A 26001-nucleotide genomic window follows, 5' to 3' on the forward strand; every position below is an offset into this window, starting at 1 on the left:
ACACAACAACATCAAGAAGTGGAGAAATGCATGGGTTACACAAGCTGGGCGTTTAAGGGCTTTACCCGTGAGACTGGATTTTCCTCCCTCTCTGGGACTGTATTAAAAACTGTGCACATTGTGAGACATTCAAAGGCAGCAGGAAGGACCATGGGGAGAGCTATCTGTAATGCTGCCCTGAGTTCAAGTCAATAGCTGTGCTTGATGTTGCATGACCTCACCAAGGACATCCAGGGCTGAAAACAACACTGTCAGATGGAGGAAAAGATTTGGAAGGATCATTATGTGCTCCTCAACAAGAATGAAGAAAATGAGCTGGTAAGGAGTTGGGGGCTGTGTGGGGGGTCGGTTTCCTTGTGCGCCTCTTTCTCCATATGCTTGTTTTGAATCTGCCTCTGCTTCTTCATCTCCGCTCCTTATCTGGGAATGGTTCAGCACAGTGTTGGAGAAGGCAAAACTCTGAACCTCTTGCTGACTTCGAGATTGATATTGGCTAAGGAAAGACTAATTGAGGAATGTAGTACTTCAGTCCAAAAGCACAAAACATAGAAAAGACCACTGCCCATCAGAAATCATCCAGCCACAGAGCAGTGTCCCTTTCTCCTTTTCTATTTCATTATCTTTTCCACCCTAACCATAAGGATCTCTACTTACAGGTGCCTTTTCCTTGCCTGGCAATCAGAAAGCAAGTCATGGGAAAGGTGCTTACAAATGAGGTTCATCCTGGGTCATTCCCTGGAACAGTGGTTAAATCTCTTCTCCATACATGTTAGGGTCTATGCTGCTTAGCAGGTCTAGGAAAGCTGGGCAAGTGTCCAAAGTCTACTGCAATTCCTATGGGAGCAATCTCTTATGGCAGCATTTACAGAGAAAAAGGCTTTTAATTAATGTTAATCGAATCTTCTTTCTGGTTTTGACTATTACTGATTATTGACTATTGATCATTGATTATATATACTAAGGGGCTGCTTTGCAAATGCAATGATGTGGAAACTCTTCCTGTACCTGTCAACATAGACTGATTACTTTGAGCCAAGTGAAGGTGGGAGTAAGGCTTTCTTCTCCAGCCTCTGTGGAGACACCATCTGGAATTCAGGTATTCCCAGTGCACAGAAGTAGATGTCTCTGCACATCTGTAAAATATAGCCCTGTTAATCCATTGTGTGCTAGAGATGCATGTGTGATGCATACACTGGAAGCACAGCTATGCACTCATCCCATGATGGGCTCTTCTGTCCTCTGCTTCTAGTATGCCCACCGTGTCACCCCTTGACCAGCAGTGGGGACTGCAACGTGCCTCCTCCATGAAATGCAGGTGCTCAGGACAGACACAGGTGGGAGAGATCCTACCCTGCACTGCACAACTGTGCTTTTGCCTCAGGATTGCTCGCAGGGCTGCTGATAGCTGTGGGGCTGCAGCTCTGCTGCTTGCCTCTGGTAAATCCCTGTTGGGCTTTGCTTGGTGCTCATGCAGCTCATGTGAGCTTGTTGTAGATTAGGGACTTCAGGCTGGTTGAAGTTGTTTGCATTCAGCACAAAATCAGAAAATCTGCCCTGGAGGCAGGTAAGGAGCCAACCAGTGATTGTCTGTGTCATGTTCATAGCTACTTTGTTCTTCAGGGTGTCCCTTGCTGCTGTGGGGGAAGTGGTCCTTCATGCATGCATACATGCATGCTTCTGTTAGTGTAGGAGCAGCAGCAATATCAACTGCCAGGTGAGGATGGAGGGCCAGCAAGGGTGGGTAGAGCTAGCCATTGCCACAGGCAGCTTTTATCTGTGCTCTCCAACTCAGCTGCACCCATTTTTAGAGACACCTCCCTACCCATCCGGCTTCCATCCTTGCTGGCAGAGAAGGGTCTGGCACTGCCTACAGGCTGCTGACAAAGCATGACACTTGAGAGACTGTCTGGCTTGGGCTGGGCACCGCTTTTGTCAAACGTTCTCTCACTGCCCTGCCTGCTAGAGCAGCCAGCCTTGCCTCCATGTACTGCACTTCTTGGGAAATGTTTCTCAGTGCCAGCTCAGTGGGGCACACACTGCAGCTCTTCCCAAGCCTGGACTGAGGACTTGATCCTCTCAGTGCCTTCTGGGCAAATTGTGGTCCCAGTTACCACACCATGCTTCCTGCTTTCCAGACCTGCCTTCAGATTTTATCTATAAAACTGCCGTTGTTACAAAAGAAACAAGCAAAGATCACCATGAATTTCCCTAGCTGTAGAGGCTGGTTTGTCCTCCTGCCCTGAGAACATCTGTGATTATTGCTTTAAACTTTCGAGTCCTCCAAATAAATAATATTTTGCATGCAGCAGGGCTGTGAACTCCAAAGCTGCAGAGCTGTTTTGAAATGGGCTTTGCTAACCTGGTACAAGGGCTGCATGACTATTTTTATTTCAGTTGAACTGCATTGGTTTCAACTTAGTTTATGTTGATTGTGATCAGAGTTCAGATAAATCAAGTTAATTGCTCTCTTAAAACGAAGTAGGTGCTTACTCCACTGCCTTTTAATCACTTCAAAATTATACCTGAAGTTGAACCTGTATAATTGTTGATACAAGCCCTTGTCAAGGAGCTTTGCTTTGTTGCATATTCTATCCCGTAGAGCACCACTCTTCCTTCTGGCATTTCTATCATGTATAATTCAGAACTGAGACTTCCTCATTTTTATTCTCTTTACATTTTAAAACACTGTTTCCTCCCTCCACTCAAATTCTGTGTCAATAGCAGTTTACACTGCCCCATCATGCTGTGTATTTTAATTGGCAAACTGTGTCAATTAGGCATATCCAGGCTGGATGTCATGGTATGCCCAGTGGGTTTTCACACCTGGGGGCTGTTAGGCCCAGCTGTGGATGGAACATCTCCTCCTGTCCCAGGAGAGCTCAGGTCCTGTCTGAGCTGAGCTCTGCTGTCTGCTCAGAGCAGTGCCTCTATGGCAGTTGAGGAGCCAAGACCCCAAAGTGAGAAGTGACTCCCTGTGAACTTGGAAGTGTGGGTTTCACTCCAGGCACTGCTTCCTTTGAAGGAGATGTGAGTGCTTTGCTGTGCAGAAATTGCAAAGAAAACACCCTGCTCACAGGGAAGGATCCAGATATACTACAGGCATTAAAGTTATCCTTAGCCCTGTGGGGAAGCTTAAGTCAAGCCAAAGTGTACAAAAATTTAATGTTTTTCTCAAGGGGACAAACTAGGACTGGTATCATTGCTATCATAGAATCACAGAATCGTTTGAGTTGGAAAAGACTCTTAAAGGCCATCTGGACCCTCTGCACTGAACAGGGACACCCACAGCTCCATCAGATGCTCAGAGTGCCGTCCAGCCTGACCTTGGGTGTCTCCAGGGATGGGGCATCTACCACCTCTCTGGGCAACCTGTGCCAGTGCATCACCACCCTTACTATAAAAAACTTTTTCCTATCCAATATAAATCTCCCCTCTTTTAGTTTGAAACCATTTACCCTTGTCCTACCACCACAGACCCTGCTAAAGGGTCTGTCCCCTTCTTTCTTATAGCCTCCTATGGGTACTGAAAGGCCCCTTCTCTTCTCCAGGCTGCACAGCCTCAGCTATCTCAGCCTGTTCTCATAGGGAAGGTGTTCCATCCCCGGGATCATTTTTGTGGCCCTCCTCTGGACATGCTCCAACAAGTCCATGTTTCCACCTATGAGAAGATGAGTACTGGGCTATCAAAGAGAAAGAGTAAGTAGGGGAGATGATGTGGCGTGGGGAGCAAATAAAAAGAAGAGAATGTACAAAGCCAGAAGTTCCTTCATGCACTTGTTTTCAAAATGTGCTGTACATGGTGGAAGATGACACGGCAGTAGGAGCAGTACCTGACAGCTGAGAGGAGGTGCACGGGGGTTTGGCCATTTTCCTTCCCTGAGGCAGAAACTGTTCCTCTTCTGCAAGGTGGATTTCAGTGCTCAGCTCAATGGAGAGCATTCTTCTTGCAGAAACTGTGTACTTAACTATGCTATGTCAGTCAGCAAGCTCTAATTTACAAAAATGACTTTGCGCTGTTAGGAGGCCTCAGTTGCCAATCTTTCTTTCCAATCAGCTCGGGCTTTCTGATGATTGAACAGCATGGTTAAGCTTGTTCTCAGAGTACTTTCTCTTTGCTGGACAGGAAGCTTTTGGCTACAAAACCCAGGGCTGCCGGAGGGCCCTGTGCATTACTGGGTACATCTTGTCCTGCGGGGTTCTGCTGCTGCTGTTCTACTGGAAACCAGAATGGGATGTGTGGGCAAACTGTGTCCCCTGCAGCTTGGAAGAAGCAGACGTCATCCTGCTCAGAACCACTGTAGGTTGAACCTTCACACCTTACTGTTACTGGCAGAACTGATGGTTTTCACAGATAGAATAGCTTGTCTCTCTTTGCCCACACAATGCAGCAGGTTGGTAACACTGTCTTTGTGTGAAGATGCAGGGGCAGGGATGAGCTTCAGTGCAGCTATGCCTCTTCTCATCCCCTATGCACTGTGGTAGAGCCAGCTGCCTTTGAAGAAGGGAACATTCTCAGACACTATGGCTGTTAGTAACCTTTCTGCTTAGAAGTTATCAATCAGACAGTGTTGAGGAAATGGGCTTTGGAGAGCTGGGTTTTGGGCTTTGGTTATATTCTAAGACTCCATCTCTGTAAATTAAAATCCCACACAATTCTATCAGAGCAAATACTTACTGCACTTAATGCTCAATATTGCAACGATATCCCTTATACAAATGCACTCAAACCACTAAACGAGTAGCGTGTTAGGCTAAGGCCAAACTGATTAAAGGACAATTCAGTCTGACAAGTGCATCTGCAGCAGCAAAACTGAATTGCTTTTGATTGTGGATTTATAATGAGTGGCAGCATTATAGGAGATTTGTAGAGCTAAGTAGCTGATGTTGAGGTTTCGGTGTTCACACTAGAGGTGTTTCAGAAGGCTTTTACATGCAGCTAGCCCTAGTCTGGTTTATAGACTGAAGATCCATCCAATAGCTATTGAAGCACATCTAGTTCCATTTCATCTTCTTTGAAATAGCTCTGAAGTATAAATCAAAGCAAACGGAGATGATTGTGTGTTTGACTTCAAAGTGCGTTACTGCTTGGTACTGAAGCACTGATATCTGGCATCCCTGTTGCTATGGACTGACATTCACTGTGATTGCAATGAGGCCACAGGATTGTAGTTCTCTGGGAGTCTCATATGCATTTTTTGGAATCAGGAAACATTATCACGGGCAACATTTCAGGTTGTCACTGAACTGGGCTCTATTTCTCTAGGATGAGTTTCAGAAATACACCCGGAAGAAGGTGACCTGGATTGATTTGTCCACTTTGGCACTACCTGTTGGTAGTTACTCAGAATGTCCTCTCATAGCTGATACAGACTCTGTTATAAACAGAGCAATAATGAAGCCACAGTTAAAGGTAAGTTGTCTACAAAATGGAGAAAAAAGGCCTAAGGAAGATGGTGGGTGAACTACAGGAGTCAAAGCATTGAGGGGCTTCCAGAAATGCACTGTCAGCATCCTCCTGCAAGTCCTCTTTTAATAAGCTGAAGCTTTCTCATAGAACGTATAGAAATGTTTCCATAACCCGGTGAGGTGGATTTCCCTGGATGCCAAGAGGATTTTTTGCTGTTTAATCTTGCAGGTGAGATGTATCCAGGTACAGAAAATCCGTTATGTTTGGGACCTTTCTGTAAAAGAGTTCAGGAAAGTTGGGTGAGTTTTGACAACTTACCACAAATCCACAAATCCCTTTGCAACATGGGAGTCCCCTGTGTGAGCTTTTCCCTGTTATCCCAGATCACTGGAAGACAGTAACACGTGTCACAGCATACACCACAAATTTGGAGCTGGCCTGACAGGGGAAGAACGGAAAATCAGGTACTGTCTGCATAAGAGTAGGTGCATGAGTTAATTATAACAGTATGACCTATTAAATTCCCTTTTAAATTTATGTGAACTTCTTGTTGCTCACTGTACTAGTAAAGCAGTGTGAACTGCATGGGTGGCATTCAGAAAGGTGAAAAGTTATTATCTCCACACCTTACTGAGCTTATTGTGTTCTGAGTGATGCTGATGCAAGGCTGCTTTCCCCACCACTTCCAGCCATGTTTTAGGGCACAGCAAGCTTTGGCTATCTGCCTTTGCCAACATCACCTTAAAAGATCTCTGGAGAGCTCATCACGGGGCTTAACAGCAAGGTTACAATATTTTCAACATGGAAATAGCAAACTTCCACCCCCGGGTGAAACCCTTTCAGGTACAATAGCTTCCTGACAGATTTCTTTGTGTTGCTCAATTGTCTGTGCCCCCAGGAATTACCTGTTTAGGTAAGTGTTAATATTATTTGAGCTCACGTCTTTCCTGCTGTCTTATCTGTGTGAGTAAGCTGTAGCATCAGGAACTCTTTTCTCCCTCCCTACAGGCAGCTGGTATGTGGGCCTAATGCCATTGAGGTTGAAATCCGTCCCATTTGGAAGTTACTTTTTAAAGAGGTCAGTAAGTCAGGCTGGTATGGGCAGGGACAGTCGTGAGATGGTTTTGAGTCTTTGTCTATGAATGATGAGTCTCCAAGAAGTGTGGTCAGCACATTTCTGAACTTCAGGAAGAGTTTGTCTGAAGCTGCACAAAATACATGAAAAGCTCCAGGGCTCCTGAAATTGGTTGGATGTGATATCACTGACTTTTCAGTGCCCCCGGAGACGATCTTGAAGAGAATTCCAGTACAGTGCTCTACAAAAGTTTATTTAATTTGAACTTTGCACTTCCATCCAAGGCTGAAGATTCGTGTTTGAAATATTAATGGTAGTGCCTGAAGGCAGAGGGGTCCTCACAGGCAGGTGGTGTTCCAGCCCAGATACAGCTTCAGCAGCTGTAGACTGGCATCCTGATTTAGTGTCTGTCTCTTTGTCCTAGTGAATCTTGAATAGTGTATTAAATTTTCATTGAGGGACCAAATTTGTCAGATGAATAATTCATTTCAATTCAAATCCATATGCAGAAAGCTCTTTCAGTTGGTATTTTTGTTATATCAGTTCTACAGAAAGTCTGTCACTCTTCACATAGTGGACAATTCTCTGAGAAAATTTCATCTAACTCTTTTGTTGTTAGTTAGAGAGCTAAAACTGTGTTCTCTGCTGGACTTCATTGTGGCTTGTTTCCTGTTTTAGCATATTCAAAGTGAATGGTGATTGGTACTGTAAAATTGACACTGTATGGAGTGGCCAGCAGTGTAGCAGTGTGAGAAAACCCAGAAAACCCAGTCTTCAGCTTACTTGTAGTCTGAGACTTATTACTGATGGTCTTACAGACCCTTAGATTCTTCCCTCCTTGCAAAAAAATAATTATATCCACTTCACTTTCTTAAATTACAAAGAGTTGAATACATTGTCTGCAATTCACTCTTTTTTCCCATATTTGGATAGTGTCTTCTGTGTAGAAATTACTTAGAATAGGCAATGTTAAGGTCACCTTTGTCAGTGGGAAACTGACTGAAAATCTCCTAAACTCTGACTTTAAATGGCCAGCAAAGTTGCTGCTGCATAATTACCAGTTAGCAACAGCTTTTAATTACAAACACTGTGAACAATGTGTAAACTGGTGAGTTCAGAGATGGAGGTATGAAAGCATATTGCCTTGAGATGGAAAACAGTTCTTTAAGTTGGTGTTGGAGACATTGTAACGGTATGTTCTCTCCTCTTCCCACACCCCATTTCCTGCTATGCATTACGTCCATTCTCTGACAGGTGCTATGTTTGCATTTGCAGATTTTAAACCCCTTTTATGTGTTCCAAGCCTTCACTCTTACCCTGTGGTTGAGCCAAGGCTACATTGAATACTCAGTGGCAATCATAGTCCTGTCAGTCATTTCTGTTGGCCTAACCGTGTACGACCTCAGACAGGTGAGTGCCATGCAATCTGCCAACTAGAATCATGAAATTGTTTGAATTGGAAGAGACCCTTAAAGGCCATCTATTATAACCGCCCTGCAATGAACAGAACCCCATCCAGCCTGACCCTGAACATCTCCAGGAATTGGGCATCCACCACTTCCCTCGGAAACCTGTTCCATTGCCTCACCACCCCTGTTGTAAAAAACTTCCCACACCATGCTGTTAGTCACTTCACTGTGGATGTGATAAGCAGCTCTTTCTGTGCTCTTTCTGGTTATTTTCTATTACTCTGTATTCTGATGTGTTACTGTAGATTTATTACAATAGAAGAGTTAAAAGGTTCAATCCCAGTAGTCTTGAGCTTCTCAAGAATTAAAGAGGACTGAAGTCTTGACACATGGGATTCATAAGAATGAAACGGCCAGTACCAATGAGTCTGGTTCCCATCATAATTTAATAGTATTCTCCTGGAGAAGCTGGCAGCCCATGGCTTGGACAGGTACACTTTTTTGCTGAGTGAAAACCTGGATGGATGGCCGAGCCCAGATAGTGGTGGTGAATGGAGTTGGATCCAGTTGGCAAGCAGACACTACTGGCTTTCCCCGGATGTTGTCTGATTGATGATCTGTATGAGAGAATTGAGTGCACACTCAGTAGGTTTGGAGATGACAGCAAGTTGGGGGTGAGTATTGATCTACCTTAGGTGAGGAAGGCCCTACAGAGGGATCTGGACAGGCTGACTCAGTGGACTGAAGCCAGTGGGATAAAGTTCAACAAGACCATGTGTCAGGTCCTGTACTTTGATCACAACAACCACGTGCATCTCTACAGTCTTGGGGCAGAGTGGCTGGAAAGCTGCATAGAGAAAAAAGCATCTGGGAGTTGCAGATAACAGCTAGCTGAACATGATCCAGCAGTGTGCCCAGGTGGCCAAGAAGGTCAATGGCATTCTGGCTTGTATCAGAATCTCTACAGCCAGCCAGAGCAAGGAGGTGATTTTCCCTCTGTACAGTACGTTCAGTGCTGTGCTCACATGGCACTCCACACAGCCCTCTGCCAAGGGCATGATTTTATTTGCCTTATTCCACCCTCACACTGCTCTCAGAGAACTTCTTGTGAATAGCTGGGGCTCCTACCAGTGCAGGTGTATTGGCCATGAACCCTGTATTTCTAATCTCCGACTAAATCTGTGTGTGTTATGTAGAGTAAATAGAACTCCTGTGTTGAATGAGCACTCACATAGCTGTAAGAGCACCTGTATCCTTAAAGTGAAAGTGCTGTGCTCTTGTGTAGCAGAGCACCAGGTATGGTGTGTTCAGATTTTTTTGCAAGGCTGGTTTTACTGTGTGACTGGTAACTTTGACAGGAAGAATTACATTAGGAAGAATGCTTGGGGCCTCTGAATATTCTTCAAATTGGTTTGACACTCTCATAAAAACTAATGAAATCCACTCTTGGGTTAACATTTTTCCAGTGGCAACTTTCTAAATCAAGATTGTGCTTTCTCTCTAGGAGCCTTGCAATGACAGTTGACTTCATCATTATCTCAGGGTATGCAATAGCCTGAATTACATTGCAAAAAAATAGAAAAAGTTTTGATCCAGCATCCTGACTGCTAAGGAGAGGTGTGAAAGCTCCCCTGGATGACTCGGTGGAACTCAGTTTCTCTGATATTAGCTTGGTCACTGGCTTGTAACATGCTGCTCAGCTTGAATGTTGGTGTTTCAACATTGCAATCTTTTTCCCACCAACAGCAGTCTACCAAGCTGCATGACCTCGTTGAGGAGCACAACAAAGTCCAGGTTACAGTCTGCACAAAGAATGAAGGTGAGTCATCTCTGTCTCGTTTTCCTCACTAGCCTGTGTAATTAACTGCTGTGTTGAAATGTATCTGGAATTGCACAGCTCCTGTTGATTTCCACAGCCAAAATGTGCTGTGGTGAGAATGGGGTGGAGGGAGATGAGCGGGGCAGGGCAGCAAGAGGAGTGAGCTAAGGCCTGTGCAGTGCAGTAATGATGCATCTGTGTCATTGTCATCAGTATCTGCAGCATCTGTAATGAAACAGGTGAACCCACTAATTTGTGTTAAGGGCTGGAAACAGCTTGGAAAACTCAATTTCCCAAACAAGCAATCAGATAACAACTCTGGTCTCCAGAGATCTGTTTCCCTGCTCTGCTATAAACTACTTTCACAATCTTGTAAAGTAGCTTGTGAGCAAGTTTTCAGGAGTCTAGATGTATGTTTAACTGAGGTATGCACTTCCTTGTCCATAGAATAGGAAATACAGCTATTTTTGCCTCCCAAAGACATTGAGATGTGCAGTCATTGGGATGGTGATGGATGTAAGGCCTTGGTCAGCATTTTATGGACACTAAACCAATAATACTGCAGACAGCCACCTGGAGGCAAATGCTTAGGGAAGGGCCAAACTTTTCACGATTGTTTTTAGGCCAATATGTTTCTAAGAGGCACTGGCTTTAGATCAGGCAGTGGAGAAATTTAGTGATGCTACATGTGCCTGAATTTTTTTTTTTTTTTTTTTATGGCTTGGAACTTATGCACAAGTTAAGTTCATTTTCACATTTTTCTGCAGGTTTCAAAGAACTGGAATCTCGTTACTTAGTCCCAGGAGATGTTTTTCTTTTAGATGGAAAAAAGCTCTCTCTCCCATGTGATGCTGTCCTGATTGATGGAAGTTGCATTGTGAATGAAGGGATGCTCACAGGTACTGCCTTGGAGTTAGGAATGCTAATGCCCTGTGCAGGTTCTCTGCCAGGGCGATGTCTCTGTCTGTTCTGACAGCAAATTTTTTACTATTTATTTAGAATAGTTTGCAGCAGGAGGTGGGATAACTGTGGCTTGAATAATTCACAGTTATCTTGGGCTTTTGAACATTACCATTGTATAATACACATTTCAAATCCACATGAGAACCAAGTAGGATTAATATACTGTCAGGAGTAGAAAGTGCAAATATTCAAATTCATTGAATATGTTTTTTTTTTAGTTTTTGGATTCTAATCTTGCAACAGCTCAGCTCAGCAGGTGGTGTATGAGCATGGGGGTCAGTGCCATGGCTAACATTGAGCCACTACAAGGCATGAACTTGGGTCAGGGCAAAATTTGACCCATGCCCACTGACAGAAAATGCTCAGAGAAGCCATCTGATATGCTCTGAAATGAAAACTGCAGTGGCTGTCGCCATAAATCCACATATGTAAGGACATAAGCTAGTTAATTAGTCAGGCAAGCTTAAGCACCAAAAGGGCACTGTCATTATTTAACACAAACACAGTCTAAGACCTTTAGATCCCTTTTAAACAAAGCACATGCTGCTCTTCTCAGGTGAGAGCATTCCAGTTATGAAAACCCTGTTGCCTTTGACGGAGAGCCTGGAACCCTGGAAAGCCCACAGCATGGAGGACTACCGGAGACACGTCCTCTTCTGCGGGACTGAAGTTATTCAGGCAAAGTCATCCGGCAGAGGGCCGGCGCGGGCTGTGGTGCTGCAAACTGGTACGTCTATCCCTAAACTGGTAAGAAAATGGCAGAAGTGGCCTCCAAAGAGGCTTCCCGTTTCTCACAGAGCTCTCTTACTGCCTCACTCTTTGGTCATCTCCACAACCTGAGGGTCGTATCTTCACACAGGGTTCAACACTGCTAAAGGTGACTTGGTGAGATCCATCCTCTATCCCAAACCTCTGAACTTCCAGCTCTACCGAGATGCCTTCAAGTTCATTGTAGGCCTCTCTGCCATTGGCGTGTTGGGATTGATATACACCGTTTGTGTGTTCACATACCACAAAGTAAGTACAGGGCATGCCTCCAGGTTTCAGGCCAACTCCAAGACTTCAGTTGTCCGTGGTCATTAGAATATTATCCAATCCTGTAATCCAGTCTTCTGATGCCAGGAGTGAGGTGCTGGGGGCTGAACCAGGATGAATAAATCCATCATTCCTATGGTCAGAGCTTAGGTGCATTGCACCACATCAGGAGGATCAGTTCCCAGAGAAACAGGCATTTCCCACCCCACCAACCTGTTGTTCTGGCTATTTGCAGAAGCCAGTGGCAGACGTCGTGGCCATGGCCCTCCTCCTCCTCACTGTGGCTGTGCCTCCCGCCATCCCTGCTGCCCTGACCACAGGCATCGTCTATGCTCAAAGGAGGCTGAAGAAAAAGAAGATTTTCTGCATCACTCCACAGAGGATTAATATCTGCGGGCAAATCAACCTGGTCTGCTTTGACAAAGTAAGACACTTCCTGGGGCAGTGACAGATGCTGGAGGCTGCTGGGGACATGGTGGTTATTTTATGGTTTTACTTTTCTATTTTATTTTTTATTTAATTTATTTCCATTCCATCTCCTCTAATCCACTCCCAGGATAACATCCTCTACAGGTGCCTATGGGGCAGGGTGGCAATGCAGGCAGGAGGCTTTCTTTGCTCTGCCCATAAAGGAGCTCTGGGGCCTCACAGGGGAAGGGGTGAGCAGGATAACAGGTATTTATCTCAATTTAGACAGGCACGCTGACAGAAGATGGACTGGACCTGTGGGGCATCCTCCCTTCTGAGGGAAGCCGGTAAGGAAAGATTTCCTGCAGTGATAACTCTTCCCCACTGTGGATGTACTGGCCCAAATTCAGGTTATCAGGGCTGGTATTCCTGCTCAGCTCATTTTCCCTCAAGGAAATAGGCTGGCCATCATAGCTGTCAGCGTGGCTGCTAATTCAAAGCAAACACACAGCCCAGAAGCCAGCAGCAGTGGGAGTGCTTTTAATTACTCTATGGGGATTTAGAGAATATGCACAGAGCTTTCCGATTATGTCATTCACAGCATAGTTCAATAAATATTCCTAATCTGTTCAATAAACCTTTCATCCTTTAAGTGTTAGGATAATGCTCCCTCTGTTGAAATTAAGTGTTGCCAGCTTCAGTGCCTGTCAAATCTCACCTATCTTCTGTAAACATTGCAAAAATCCATGAAAGCACAGATCAGACCTGCTGAGCCTAGGTGTCCTTACAGACTGCCTCCCACCTGTGGCAGGTTCCATCTCAAATTCAAGCCCAAGGAGCAATGAAAACATCAAGAGATATCCAGTATGTAAATATTAAACTTGACTACATCCAGAATTATGCTATTAAAGGTCAAGCCCAAATATATGTCTCTAGGGATGTGTGCAGGCATGTTTCTGTGCCCACATGCTGAGAGCTGTTTTCTCTGATGAGCAAAGGGATGTATCCCAATGGAGAAGCCTTGGGCTGGATGAACAGCAAATCTGAGAGCTTGGAAGGGGACAAGGGGCTGAGCCCATGGCACATCTGTGGGGATGAGGAATGTTGTGCTGGTGGGAGCAGGATGGGAGGATGCACCAGAAGGAAAGTAGTGACTCTTCTTGCAAATGCAGCCTGTAAGAGCTCTGGGATCACTGCAGTCAACTGCCACATCATCCCTTTCTTCTTCAGCCTTTTACTCGAGAGAGTTGAGTCAATAAATAAAACAGATGGTAGCTTTGCAGCAGCACTGCAGGAAGGCACCAGGCTGGTGTTTGCTGCTGTGGAAGGACAGGCAGAAGAGGAGCTGCACAACGGCAGAAGGAGGATGATGACAGCAAATGAGCCTTGGCAGCATGTGAAGTAGTAGAGCTGGAGGGCTAAAGCATCCTACACCCAAACTCTCCACCCTGCTCCTGCATGAAGTCTTTTGAAGCTGTAGATAGAAAGACAAATCCAGTTAGATAGGGACTATTTCTCTTTCTTGACGCTGTATGGCATTAGATTGATGTGGAACTTGAAGTTAGAGAAACAACAAAATTTGACACAGGTTTTTTACTCTCATCAAGTCAAAAGATGGAGGGCTCTGTGGACTTCTATTAAGGACAAGATTGCAGGGAGGCTGCCAGTTGTGATGGCTAGAAAGACCCCAAGATTGTAACAAAATACTGCTCTAGCTGTGTGCCAACAGCAAGGGGGAAATTCTCCCATATGCTGCTGCCTCTGCTTTTAACAGTCAGGTATGACACCAGAAAAAAAAAAAAAAAAAAAAAAAAAAAAGCACCATTAGAATTAATGCTTTTCCCTGTACAGGAGATAGAAGAGTCCAGCACAGCTCGGAACACAGCTGGTGCTATTGCTGCCTGCATCGTTAGACCGGGGCCGAATGCCAGCAGTGTGAGTCGGGCTCTTTCTGGGGATGAATATGCTGTGCTTTCAACCTGCAGCTTGTGAAGATTCTTGCACATGCACTGTTAATTTGCTGGGTTATAGGCTGCAAAGTGCCCTTCCCTCAGTCTTGGTCTTATGTTGCACCTTCCCTGCAAACAAACCTCTTGGGAGCTTAGACCACAAAAGCTGGATGAGTGGTCTAAGTGAAAACCAGTGCAAAGAAATCTTGCAAACTGGATAAAAGTCTAAAGCAGGAACACACCTGCAAGAAGATGCACTATAAGGTCATGACACAACAGACAGGAGTGTGGACAGTAAGTCCAGCTGGTAATGGTTGTGTAGAGCCACTGATAGGTTTACCAGCCTCAACCCAAAGCAGAGTTGTTTGCTTCCTTCCCCCTCTCAAAAGGCAGCAGCTCTGCATTTTGATGGTTGAAAATTGTTATGTTTCCAGCCCAAATGCTGAGCCAGCCAGCTTCTTCCCAGAGAAAGGAGATTGATTTCTGTGAGCATCACCAGGAAGATGGTGCTGTGGCAACAAGGAAATCAATCTTGTTTCTCACATTGCTCTGTTCCCTTGACAATGTCACTGTAACATCAATTTTCAGTTCCCCTGCCTGTAACTCCAGGAATATTGCATCAGGATGTAATTGCTAAGAAAAAGCCTGGGACAAAGCCTGAAAAATTGAATACTGAGGAAAGCACCGCAGTTCCCAGGAAGTATGCTAGGAAGTCACTGTTTTTGAAACTGTGACTCCTACACTTATCAACACTGATCTGATAACATAGTCAAAAGACACTGAAATATTCTCCTATCAATAATAAATCTCCTAAGCCAGAAAGGCTCAGATGAGCTGAAGCTCAGGATGGATTTACTTTGTGTAATCCATGAATCAAATCCCTAAGCAACATCTCTCTTTCCTGACCTCTCCCAGGCTCCCGTGGAAGGAATTGCAATCCTACATCAATTCCCATTTTCCTCTGGGCTGCAGAGGATGTCTGTTGTTTCACAGAAGATCGGAGAGGAGCAGTACGACCTGTACATGAAAGGAGCACCAGAGACAGTGTCCAGCTTTTGCAGACAAGAAACCGGTACAGATGTGGGGGAGGGAAGCTTTCTAGCATTTATTAGAACTTAATCCAAAGCAGACCTTGAACTGTAATCCTGAAAGATTTGCAGCACTCACTCTGCAACTGCATGTATACGATTCCTCCTACAAACAAGTCTTGGCCTTGTGCAGAAGTGTCATTAGTTAAAAGCACAAATAAGCTTTCATTGCTTGTGTGTATGTTAGGATGCACGCAGCCCAGCAGGGAGAGATGCACAGCCTGTGGTTTGGCCACTGTACATCACTTAGCCAGTGTACATCAGCTGAAGATACAGCTTGTAAATAATGTTGATATGTCAGAACACTCAGGGTAGGTGTGGGGTGGTGGTAATTGCGTGTGTCACAGCCACTCTGTTATGCTGCATGAGTTCTTAAATTTTCTGTTAATTTATTGACCTGTAAATTCAGTATTTATTTACTGACCCAGCTTACATACGCTTTAAATCTCATCAATGGGTAACTTGCTGTGGACATGCAAATTACTGTTATTAAGGATAATTGCTATTAACACTCAAGCCAAGGCTTCTGTCCTCTCTCTGCAAGTAAACATCAGCTTTTCTTTTGTGTGAGAGCAATGTAATAGGCCTGTTCTCAAATTTGCCTGCAAACTTGAAACCCAGGTCGTATTCACTGAGCATTTTGGAAGGGTGCCAGCTGTGCAGGAGCAGTGGTCTCTGTGGTTTGCTATTTGAGATGGCAGCGAGCTGAGAACAGGTGAAAATAGTTTTGAGGGACAACGGAAAGATTCAGTTTAAAGACCTAATGACACAAACTGCCAAACAATTCCATGTCAGTAAGAAAAATATCTTTTAAAAAGTTGTTCCACTTTCTCAGGTTTCTAAATGGTTCCTCTCATTCAGTCTTGATTGTTTCTCTATTGATTACAGCTTAATAAATAATAGGGTTCCACACTGTAAAGCTATGATGTCAGTATGTAGTGATTACAAAATACTGTGAAGTGAAAAGGAACCCTTTGTTTTAGAGCCACTGGAACAATCAAAATTGAAAATTCAGGATATTGGGAGAATTTTCTCACTAAGGCATAAACATAAAAACAACTTTCTGAGCATCACTCAGCACGTATGCAGAAAAGATCAGGCCAGAGCTATGGAAACACTCATTTGTTCTCTGCTTAGTAATGCACTGTGCATACCTGCACCTTAACATGCATTTTAAAAGTATGAAATAGACTCATGGATCAGTCAGTTGCACAGCCATTGTACAAACCAACTGACCTGTATGAGAAGGCACAGTACTGAAAGGCTATTGAAAGGCTATAAAGTGTGTCACAGGAGAGACTTTAACCTCAGAGGAGCAATCAGCAAGAATGGAACATTCTAACTACATAACTTTCTATCCTGTAAACAGTCCCATCTGATTTCTTGGAGGAGCTTAAGACATACACAAGCCAAGGCTTCAGAGTCATCGCCCTGGCTCATAAAGTGTTGAGCCTCCCAGAGGATGTAGATGTGGGTGACCTGGAGAGGTAAGCAGTGCTGAATAGCCGTGAGCACCACTGTCACTTCTCTCCCTGATGGTTTGGCCTGGCTCAGCTCAGCCCAGCCCTTCCCATTCTCTCCTGCTCGAAGATGTGCGTGGGGAAGCTGAACCCCATCATGCCTTCCTCTCAGCAGATGCTGATTATGCTGTTAATTGCCTTGCAATTAACTACTGCTCTTGCAAGGCTCACCGAGCTGAATCTTTCAAGCTGGTAATTGTGCTTCAAAAGGGTGGATTAGGACTGTGATAGAAAACTATGCTGAATGGGGGTTTCAGTCAGCCTGAGCCTGCCACTCTCTGCATTCACCTTGGCTGTGCAGGTCCTTCTAGGAGACAGCATAGCAAGGGCTGGCAGCTGAAATGTGGACATTTGTTGAGCAGTGCAAGCTCATGCCAGTTGTGCTTCATGTTAGAGTGAACATGTTTCTAGATGAGCACGGCTTTCCCAGCAATACAACCACTGGAGAGCTTTGTTCCTGGGAAGCACAACCATGTTTCTTTCCTTCTCCCAAGAGAGGAGGTGGAGTCTGGGCTGGAGTTTCTGGGCCTCCTGGTGATGGAGAACCGCCTGAAACCAGAGACAAAACCTGTGCTGCGAGAGCTGGCTGCTGCCCGCATCAGGAGCATCATGGTCACAGGTGAACCCCCCGCAGCCATGGCAGATGGGAGCAGCTCGCTCCTACAGCAGCCCCATGATGGAGGGAGGACTCAGGGAGCCAACCTCTGTGGTACCATTGGCAGGGGACAACCTTCAGACAGCAGTCACGGTGGCCAGGAATGCACATATGATTCATGAGGACAGCAAAGTCATCATCGTTGAAGCCAGTGAACCAGAGGGCTCTGCTCCAGCTTCCATTGCCTGGCGGCTGGCAGAAGGCAGCAAAACAAGTGCAGCTGCTCCCAACGTGAGCACAGCCAAGGGAAGGCTGTTGGGTGCCAGGGTGAATTAGCAAAGCACTGATGTCTAATAACTGTTTTTTAGGTTTGGGCTCTCACTACAGATTTTGAAGCGCTCAGAGGAGCATCGGGTGGGTTCCTATCTAGCCAGGGTATACAGAGTATATATCATCCATCTACAAGGAAGAAATAACTAATATAGTGGCTTTTTACTCAGGACTGCATGTATAACTGGCAATGCTCTGCAGATCTCATGCTTGATGTGTACCTAATTAATGCATTTAGAAATACTTGTCTGCGAGAATGTTTGCTGGACCAAACTTCAGTGTCTAAATGAGCCAGCTATGCCTAACAGGTATCAGTGACACATGAGAACAAAGCTAGAAAATTCAGTATTGCCAGGCCTGAAGTCCCAGGAAAGGATGCTACATGCCTGTCTCTCTCATGGGAGGCTGAAATGTGGTGTGGGTCCGCAGCAGAGATGGATGTAAAGTAGAAGGGAACATTCTGCCCAATGGCAGGCATGCTGCCCTGGCTGAGAGCTGGTGGCACCACCATGGCTGCCTGTCAGCTCCAGAGATGGGCCTGTCCTGGGGACAAGGCTTCAAGGTGTCATGATCTTCTGTCTGAGGATAAATGCTGTCTTGTTTCTAGGAGGTGTGTGCCCATGCCCAGGAAAAGATCACCTTGGAAGGAGAAGGCTGCCACTACCATTTTGCAATGAATGGGAAGTCCTACCAGGTTCTTGTAAAGCACTTCTACAGCTTGCTGCCAAAAGTAAGTGCAGAGGAAACAAAGCACTTACTCACCGCCCCTGCTTTATGTAAATGACAGTATTGTTCCAGCTGGGGAAAGGTGTTAGTACGTGTCAGTACCTGAAGTGCTGTCATTTCTGATGACTCAGAAGCCTCTCAGTTCAGGGTTAGACCGAGCAGCTTGCTGTCAGCAGCTGAGAGACTTCAGGTGACCAGGGCGGCTGAGGTGTGCAAAGACCATGCCATGGTGGAATGACCCTGTGGTCACCTCCTCTACTTCGATTTAATTAAAAACAGCAGCCCCATTCCCACCTACTAATGCCAGAACTAGCAATGTCTCCTGCTCAGCAGTGGCAGAAGGAGCATGAAATATCTGCATTTAGCAGCCTTCAGCTCCTGTCAACCTCTCACAAAATAGCTGCTGCTGGGAGAGAGATTTCTCTGGACAGAATTTCATGTTGGAAAACCCTTAATGTGAGCAGTATTATTGCCACTGTCACCAGCAGCACCATCTGTGCTGCAACAGGGAATGTCATGGGACACCTTATTGCTCCAAGGCTGTACATGGTGATGCTGGTCTGCCACAGAAAGGCAAGACAGAAGTCAGAGCAGGATAAAGTTGACTTTAGCTGAACTCTGATCCTAAGGGCAATTAAATTACTGTCAGGGCTGGGAGACAGCATTAGAGGTTTGTGCCATCAGGGATCCTGACCTTGCCTCCACGGGGCATGAACACTCACCTCAAAGCTGCTCCTTGCTCTGTCCTGCAGATTCTTCTGAATGCAACTGTCTTTGCTAGGATGTCTCCTGGCCAAAAATCCAGCCTTGTTGAAGAGCTTCAAAAACTCAAGTAAGGTTCTGTTCCCTTTCTTCTTGAACCCAAGCAAAGAAAGATGCATGCAGCTCCATCCAACCCTCCTTGCACCTGCTGTGGCTGCACTGAAGGCTCTGTGAAATGGAGCTGAGATAAAATCACAGACAGACTCCAAAATACAGTGACCATCCTTCCCCCCAAATTTTCACTCCTTTCATCACTGTTCTCCTTCCCTTCTCTCAACCAGTTACTACGTGGGTATGTGTGGTGACGGAGCTAACGACTGTGGGGTACGTAGGAGCAAATCTCCCTCCTTCTTATCACTCCTTTCAACCTATAGGGTAAAGAGGCAAGATATTTCCTGGCACTCCACAAGCATTTCCCAAGCTAGCACATACGTGTGCTCAGTCAGAATGCTGTTAGACATTACCTATGTGCATCTTTCCCCTAGAAATAAGAACAGGTACACTACTTCTTACATATTTGTTCAAATGCAAATTTGAGGACCTTAATGCTTAAAATCATTATTACGTTGTCTATTACATTGCTACAATAAATGTGTTATCATAATATGATTTTGTAACAGCATTAGCTGGTTTGGTGTAAGCCATCTACAACCTGTTCCTTAGTGCTAGGCCAGAGGGGAAAGGGCTGGCTCACATGGACCTCATAAGAAATAAAAGAAATATGATCAGGAGATGAAAAGGAGTGGAACAAGGAGAACATGCTGATTTAAGTAGTTTGGCAGTTGTTCAACAGGAGAGGTATGCACAAACCCCAACAGGGTTTGTGGGAGACAGAGCAGGGTAGTTCAGAGAACTGTAAATAGGCACAATGGGATTAAATGAACAAAAGAAATATTTAAGCTCTAGAGGAGGAAAGATATCTGAAAAATGAGATCAGCTGGGCCACAGAATAAGGGAACATCAATGACAAAGCACACTTGAAAACATGTAAAGCACCACTAAATGCAGTGGGAAGGGTGGATGTGTGCCTCTCCAGCTTCCTGCTCCTGTGGGTTTCAGGCTTTGAAGGTGGCCCATGCTGGGATATCGCTGTCTGAGCAGGAGGCATCAGTGGCTTCGCCTTTCACCTCGCAGATCCCCAACATCCAGTGTGTGCCAGAGCTGATCAGGTTGGTTGGCTGCTGCCCTGCATTGGGCTCAGGGCAATGCCTGCACCAAGTTCAGTGCATGGGGTCATGAGTGTGAGATGCACAGCAGTGCACAGGGATCCTGGGGAGCTTGGCAAAGGAAACAGGTTGTTTGTGTTTGTTTATGGCCAGCTGCACATATATACATATATTTATGTATAGCTGTGTACGCACTACCCTCAAATATGCTGATAAATCAAACTTAATTTCTCAGTAACTACATAAAATCCATAAATTCAGTTGCACATAGGGACTGATACTTTTGGAACAGGTAGGAGGACAAGAGGGAACGGCTTCAAGGTGTGCCAGAGGAGGTTTAGGTTGGATAATAGAAAAGAAAGAGTGGCTGGGCATTGGCACAGGCTGCCCAGGGAGATGGTGGGGGTCACTGTTTCTGGAACTGTGACACTGAGGGCACGGTCAGTGGACATGCTGGGATGGGGTCAGACTAGATGATCTTAGTTGTCTTTTCCAACCTTAATGATTCTATGACTGCAGGTACAGAAGTACAGTTCCATGAAAAGGCAGGTATAATGGTTAACACAGAACAGATTTGCTTGTCAGTACCTACTGACAAATTTCATATCCAAGTGCTGTATGTAGTCACTGAACAGCCAGAAATAATGCCATTTAGCCAAATGTATGCAAAGATGATTTTGTGTGGCAGTGCACTTGATTCCCAGAACTGCTGAGCAAATCTGCAAAGAAAAAACAACAGCAGCTTAAGCCAGGTATTAAAATCATAGCAGCAGAATAAACATGAGGAAACAAAACATTGCAGATGAGGGGTAGCTAAGTGGCTCTGCAGTATCTTAAGGCCAAAATACATCTATGGAATTTAAACTATCTTCCATTCTTCTCTAAGAGTCTTAACCAAAGGATTTACTCTGCTTAGAAGTAGTAGCAACCTGCAGCACTGCAACATCAGGATGGCACACCTCCTGCTGTGGTAAGAGGGCAGTTTCAGCTTTGTTTTGTGTTTTGAGCAGGGAAGGTCGAGCTGCTTTGGTGGCTTCCTTTGCTGTGGTTAAATATCTGACCCTGTATGGCCTGATACAGTTTGTTGGCACTGCTCTGCTGTTCTGGGTAAGTGTATAATGCCCACCTTGCTCTGGCAAGCTGTGCTCATGTGGGCTTTTGTCTTTAGTTGTATTACTCAATAGGGACAAAACAGCATCTGCATCTTCAGGGAATCACAAACATGTGAAAAGTTGGATAACCTATAAAATGATTAGTCAGTTAAGCATTTCAGTTAATATCAGGATAGTTGAATCAAATGACAATGACATAACCTTGCTTTTGCAGCCATTAATTTGGGTGCACCAGCTGTGTCTGTGTCCCCATGACTCACATAAGTTCAAAGCTGGGCATAATGTGGAACTCCAGCCATGCCTGCCATTACTGGGGGCTACAACTGACCTGATTTGAGTACTCTACAGGGAATGGCATCTGCGGAATAAAGGTGGAAAAACATTCACCTGCTACTGGGTCACTCTTAAGCATTTTGAGTTGCAACAGGCTGGGTGGCACTCAGCTAGGCTCACTCTGCACCTATGGGTGCATCCAGATGCTGCTGCTCTGAGGTAGTATGGGGCAGTATTTTGTAACCCCAAACAGATGTTGGTAGTCAGGTGGTGCCTTCTTTGTTTTTATTTCAGCAGCTGCAAATCTTTGGGAATTACCAGTATTTGATGCAAGATGTGGTCATTACTCTCCTAGTCTGCCTAACAAGTAAGCAGTGTGGTAAAAGCCCCTGTGTTTGTTTGAAAGCATGAGTGTAAATAGCCAACTTCATTTCTCAGCAAATATTAAAGCAAGGAGCCAAGTTCTGCCATCAGTAACTGTAACCACTGGTGGCAGAGCAATCCCTTGGCCACTGACTACAAATCTCTCTGCTTTCTCTCCAGTGAGTCTGACTGAAGCCTACCCAAAGCTAGCACCCTATCGCCCTCCTGGCCAGCTCATCTCCCCCCCTTTGCTGCTTTCTATTGTCCTCAACGTGTGCTTTACCATAGCCATGCAGACCTGTGGCTTCCTCCTAGTGAAGCAGCAGCCCTGGTATGTAGCGCTGGCCAGCTGGAGGTGAGTCCCTCTCTTCGCCAGGACCCCCAGAACACATCTCTGGTTATGGGGTACACTGCAGCTGTCAGCAAGACCAGGCCAGCACATGAATGTGCCACAAAGCCAGAGTTTCTGGAGCAATGTGCAAGGAACTGGGCCTGCTCCTCACTACTGTACATTGAGTATTGCTGTCGCTGCCTAGCTGGGGGCTGAGATGTGGCACACAGCAATAGCTAAGCAACTTTCTAAGAAATACATGGTAACATGTTAGAAAGCACAACGATAACACCATAACAACAAAGTCCTAGGCTGTAGCAAGGGAGGAGCAGTTCAAATGTGGCAGCTGTGGGCATGGAAACAAAACAAAGAACCTCCTTACCTTTAGAAGGCCTCAGGTAGGCAGGGTTCTCCAGCAAGATCTTCTTGCCTTTGCTGCCAACCCTTAAATGAGGTCTGGGAAGGGGTGCATCCTGGCTCCATCTCTTCTGGCCACTCAGGTACATTGCATGCACCTGAGCTCCTTGGGTTGGCCCTGCCTTCCCACCAGATGCTCAATCACTGCTTCAAGCTGTGACTTTCAGCTACGTATATGTATACATAATATCTATTTACTGTGTTTTTTATTGCTGTCAGTGATATCTGGTTACTGCGGGTAGGAAAGGAGAAAGGGTTGTTGTTGCAGCTCACTCTTGCAGAAGGCGGGAACAAGATGACGATTGTTACTTTGCAGACACTGTTCACTCAGGAACCACACCTTGCTCCCCACTGGCCCAGGGGAAAACAGCACCAGCAGCAGTGCCCAGAGCACTGTCCTCAGCTATGAAGACACAACATTGTGGCCGCTGTCCTCCATCAACTGCATCATTGTGGCCTTTGTCTTTTCCAAGGGAAAACCCTTCCGCAAGCCCATCTACACCAATTGTGAGTAGAGCTGGAACACATGTGCTCTGTACACTCCCTTTCTGCCTCAAAATCTTCCTGGCAGAAGAGAAGGCAAAGAACGATGTGGCTTTTTCTGTACCCACACCAGTGACTGGCACGTGATGTAATTGTTATGTGCTCCTTGCTTCCCTCCTTAAAGAATCTCAGTGAACACTGCCTAAGTTAGTTTCCCTCTAGCAAAAAGGAGCAGCAGAGCTGAAAAAGAAAACTGTGTTTTGGAAAATAGATGCTTTTCAGAAGATGATGTACTGCACATAGTGCAGAACTGTGTATTACTGAGAACACAGTGTGCAAGGATCAGATGTATTTGTTTCAAAATCCACACATGAAATAGAGTTCCTTTGAGATTCAGTTTTACTTTGCCTGACTTCCATTCCTAGAGATGAGAGAGAAAAGCCTGTAATAATATCACTGTTAAAATCCTCTCACAATAACCTTTCCTTCTCTATTTGAGATTTGCAGAGATGATTTACCTCTACCACCCTCCAGCTGACTGATAGCTCCTTTGCAATTGCAGCTTTTTACTCACGGATGAGAGAGCAGGATCTTGCTTAACCTTGGCAGAGCTGATTTCGCTAGTTTTTTTGGCAATAGGCTGGTCCCAAACTCATTTCACAGAGCCCTGATCTCCTGCAGGAGAGAGGGGATGTCAGAAGGAATCTGCTCTGCAATACCAAATCACCTGGGTGAGAAAAGCAGTATAGGTAAGGAGGTTTGCAACAGATGCTAGGGAATAGCTCAGCTAGGTTTCAATCCCATAGGTCTTCTAGGCACAGCACCCCCTCCAACAAATAACACTACAAATGTACAGGCTAGCAGCAATACAGCACTAGTGTTTGTTACACTGCCATGAGTGTATCTGAAGAGTCCACCCACCAAAGCCCCTTTCCCAGGGCCACCCATGCTCTTGTTTCTCCAGATGTATTTTCAGCCATTCTGACCCTCCAGCTCGCCGTCTGCCTCTTCCTCTTCCTTGCTGACATGGATGCTGTGTACAGTGGCATGCAGGTAAGTGAAGACAAAGACAGAACATGCATTTATTTTTTGTTTTGCTGGACCTTTACCTATGCACACAGCACAAGCTACAGGTATGGCCACACTAGAAATGAACTCACTGGTTTGACGTTGCCTGGGCATCTCTTTCAAATTTCTCTATCATCCATTCAACAAGGGCTTGATTGATGAGGCAGCCCTCCCCTCCAGACTGCAATGGGCAGAAGAAAAAGTGCTTTGTTTCTTGCTGAGCTGTTCTTCCTAACAAAAAAACACAACAGCACAGAGTGTGGGTTTGCATGTAGGAGGCTGCAGCTCTCTGGAATATTTGGGCTCTGAATGCTGATCTGCTGGTGTCTGTCTCAGGGTCAGTGGTGATGTGAGGCAGCTGCATGCCATGGCGAATCTGGCATCAGCCCCTCCAAATCTCTGTGACGAGGAATTACTGTCACTGCCTACGGACTTCTCCATGCTTGCCATCGAGAAAGTATTAGTCAGCCTCTCCAGTCATTAGGAACAGATGCAAATCTTGGCAGGGCACTCAAACTTAATTGCCGCTCCTGTCTTTTCCAACAGTTTCTTTGCACTCCTGTGATCTGGAGAGTTTATGTCCTACTGATGCTCCTGGTCACCTTCTGTGTATCTTTTTTTACAGAGGTGAGTGCATTCATTTACTCTCTGCTCCCAGCAGTGAGCGGCATCTGTTCAGGACTTTCTTCCTCTGTTAGCAGCCACGTTCTTCCTGCAGAAGCACAAACCTTAAGCTTTTTTTTCATTTTTTCTCCTTTTTCCTTATTAGTCACTGTGTGTCAATCAAATCTACGTGATAGAGCACCTGATAGAAATGACTTAGCCCACGTGTCTTAAGCTTGTAGAGTGTGAGCACTGTCACACATCTGACACAAATGATGCTTTGTGGGTCAGAGATGACTGTGCCACCCTGGGTGGGAGCATGGAGTTGCATCCAGTGGCAGGTATTGTTGCCTGCAAGGCAGCAAGCATGCAGTGTCCCTCACCACAAGAGGAAAGTGCAATACCTGTACTGAAAAGGATTGCCATGGCTCACACAGGGAGTTGAATGTATATCGGGCTGGCACATGTCAGAGGGGCTGGCTTTGGTGTCCTCCCACTAATGCTGTGCTGTGTCACTCTGCAGGATGTTCTCCTGCAGAACAAGCACCTCTGGATGCTGATTAAAACCTGTGTTGGGTATCAGTCCAAAAGCCAGTACCGAAAGTGGCAGCAGATGCTGCAGAGGGATCCGAACTGGCCTCCTGTGAATACCAAGGACTTTGCAGCAAGAAGCACAGCTGAAGTTTACATTAACCCCAGCTATGAGCACAGGGACTAGGTGAGAGCCTGCAGCTGGGCACAGGGCTGCCTTGTCCCCGCTGACCGGTCCTGTTTGCGTCACTCCACAAGCACTGGGCTTGGATTCCTGTGCTCTCTGAACAAACCCTTCCATTCAGAGGCAAGCTAGCTGTGTCCTGGAATAGAGGCGAGGATTATTCTTTCTCTTGCTGCTAAAATAACAGCTTTGACTCTGCTCCATGGCAACGGTAGCTCTTCAGCCTTGCCAGCACCTCCTACAAAGGCTCAACAACACTGAGCACAGCGAAGCTATGACTGCTGCTGCTCCAGCACTTAGACACTGCTCCACTAAACCCTGTCACTGCACCCATGGGGCTTGATGACCCAATTAGTGACCTAACCTTGACTGCACCAAGGAGCA

At 45.6% G+C, this 26001-nt stretch overlaps 1 protein-coding gene across 1 annotated transcript; it reads left to right on the top strand.

Moving 5' to 3' along the window:
- The first annotated feature begins 155 nt into the window (after positions 1 to 155).
- On the top strand, positions 156 to 25993 carry ATP13A5 (ATPase 13A5). The gene is made up of 30 exons (XM_052685868.1): positions 156 to 318; positions 4124 to 4297; positions 5264 to 5410; positions 5636 to 5706; positions 5791 to 5871; positions 6416 to 6485; positions 7758 to 7892; positions 9638 to 9710; positions 10478 to 10609; positions 11230 to 11400; positions 11533 to 11690; positions 11944 to 12132; positions 12402 to 12463; positions 13891 to 13894; positions 13968 to 14051; positions 14981 to 15137; positions 16523 to 16640; positions 17168 to 17292; positions 17396 to 17559; positions 18206 to 18328; positions 19077 to 19156; positions 19368 to 19410; positions 20146 to 20255; positions 21263 to 21359; positions 21932 to 22004; positions 22181 to 22355; positions 23065 to 23255; positions 24196 to 24284; positions 24846 to 24926; positions 25426 to 25993. Exons 1-30 carry the CDS (start codon positions 256 to 258, stop codon positions 25618 to 25620), a joined length of 3435 nt encoding a protein of 1144 aa, XP_052541828.1. The 5' UTR covers positions 156 to 255; the 3' UTR covers positions 25621 to 25993.
- The last annotated feature ends 8 nt before the right edge of the window (positions 25994 to 26001 follow it).

This window comes from Tympanuchus pallidicinctus, unplaced genomic scaffold (genome assembly GCF_026119805.1).
Source record: "Tympanuchus pallidicinctus isolate F22 unplaced genomic scaffold, pur_lepc_1.0 scaffold22, whole genome shotgun sequence".
Classification (NCBI taxonomy): domain Eukaryota; kingdom Metazoa; phylum Chordata; class Aves; order Galliformes; family Phasianidae; genus Tympanuchus; species Tympanuchus pallidicinctus.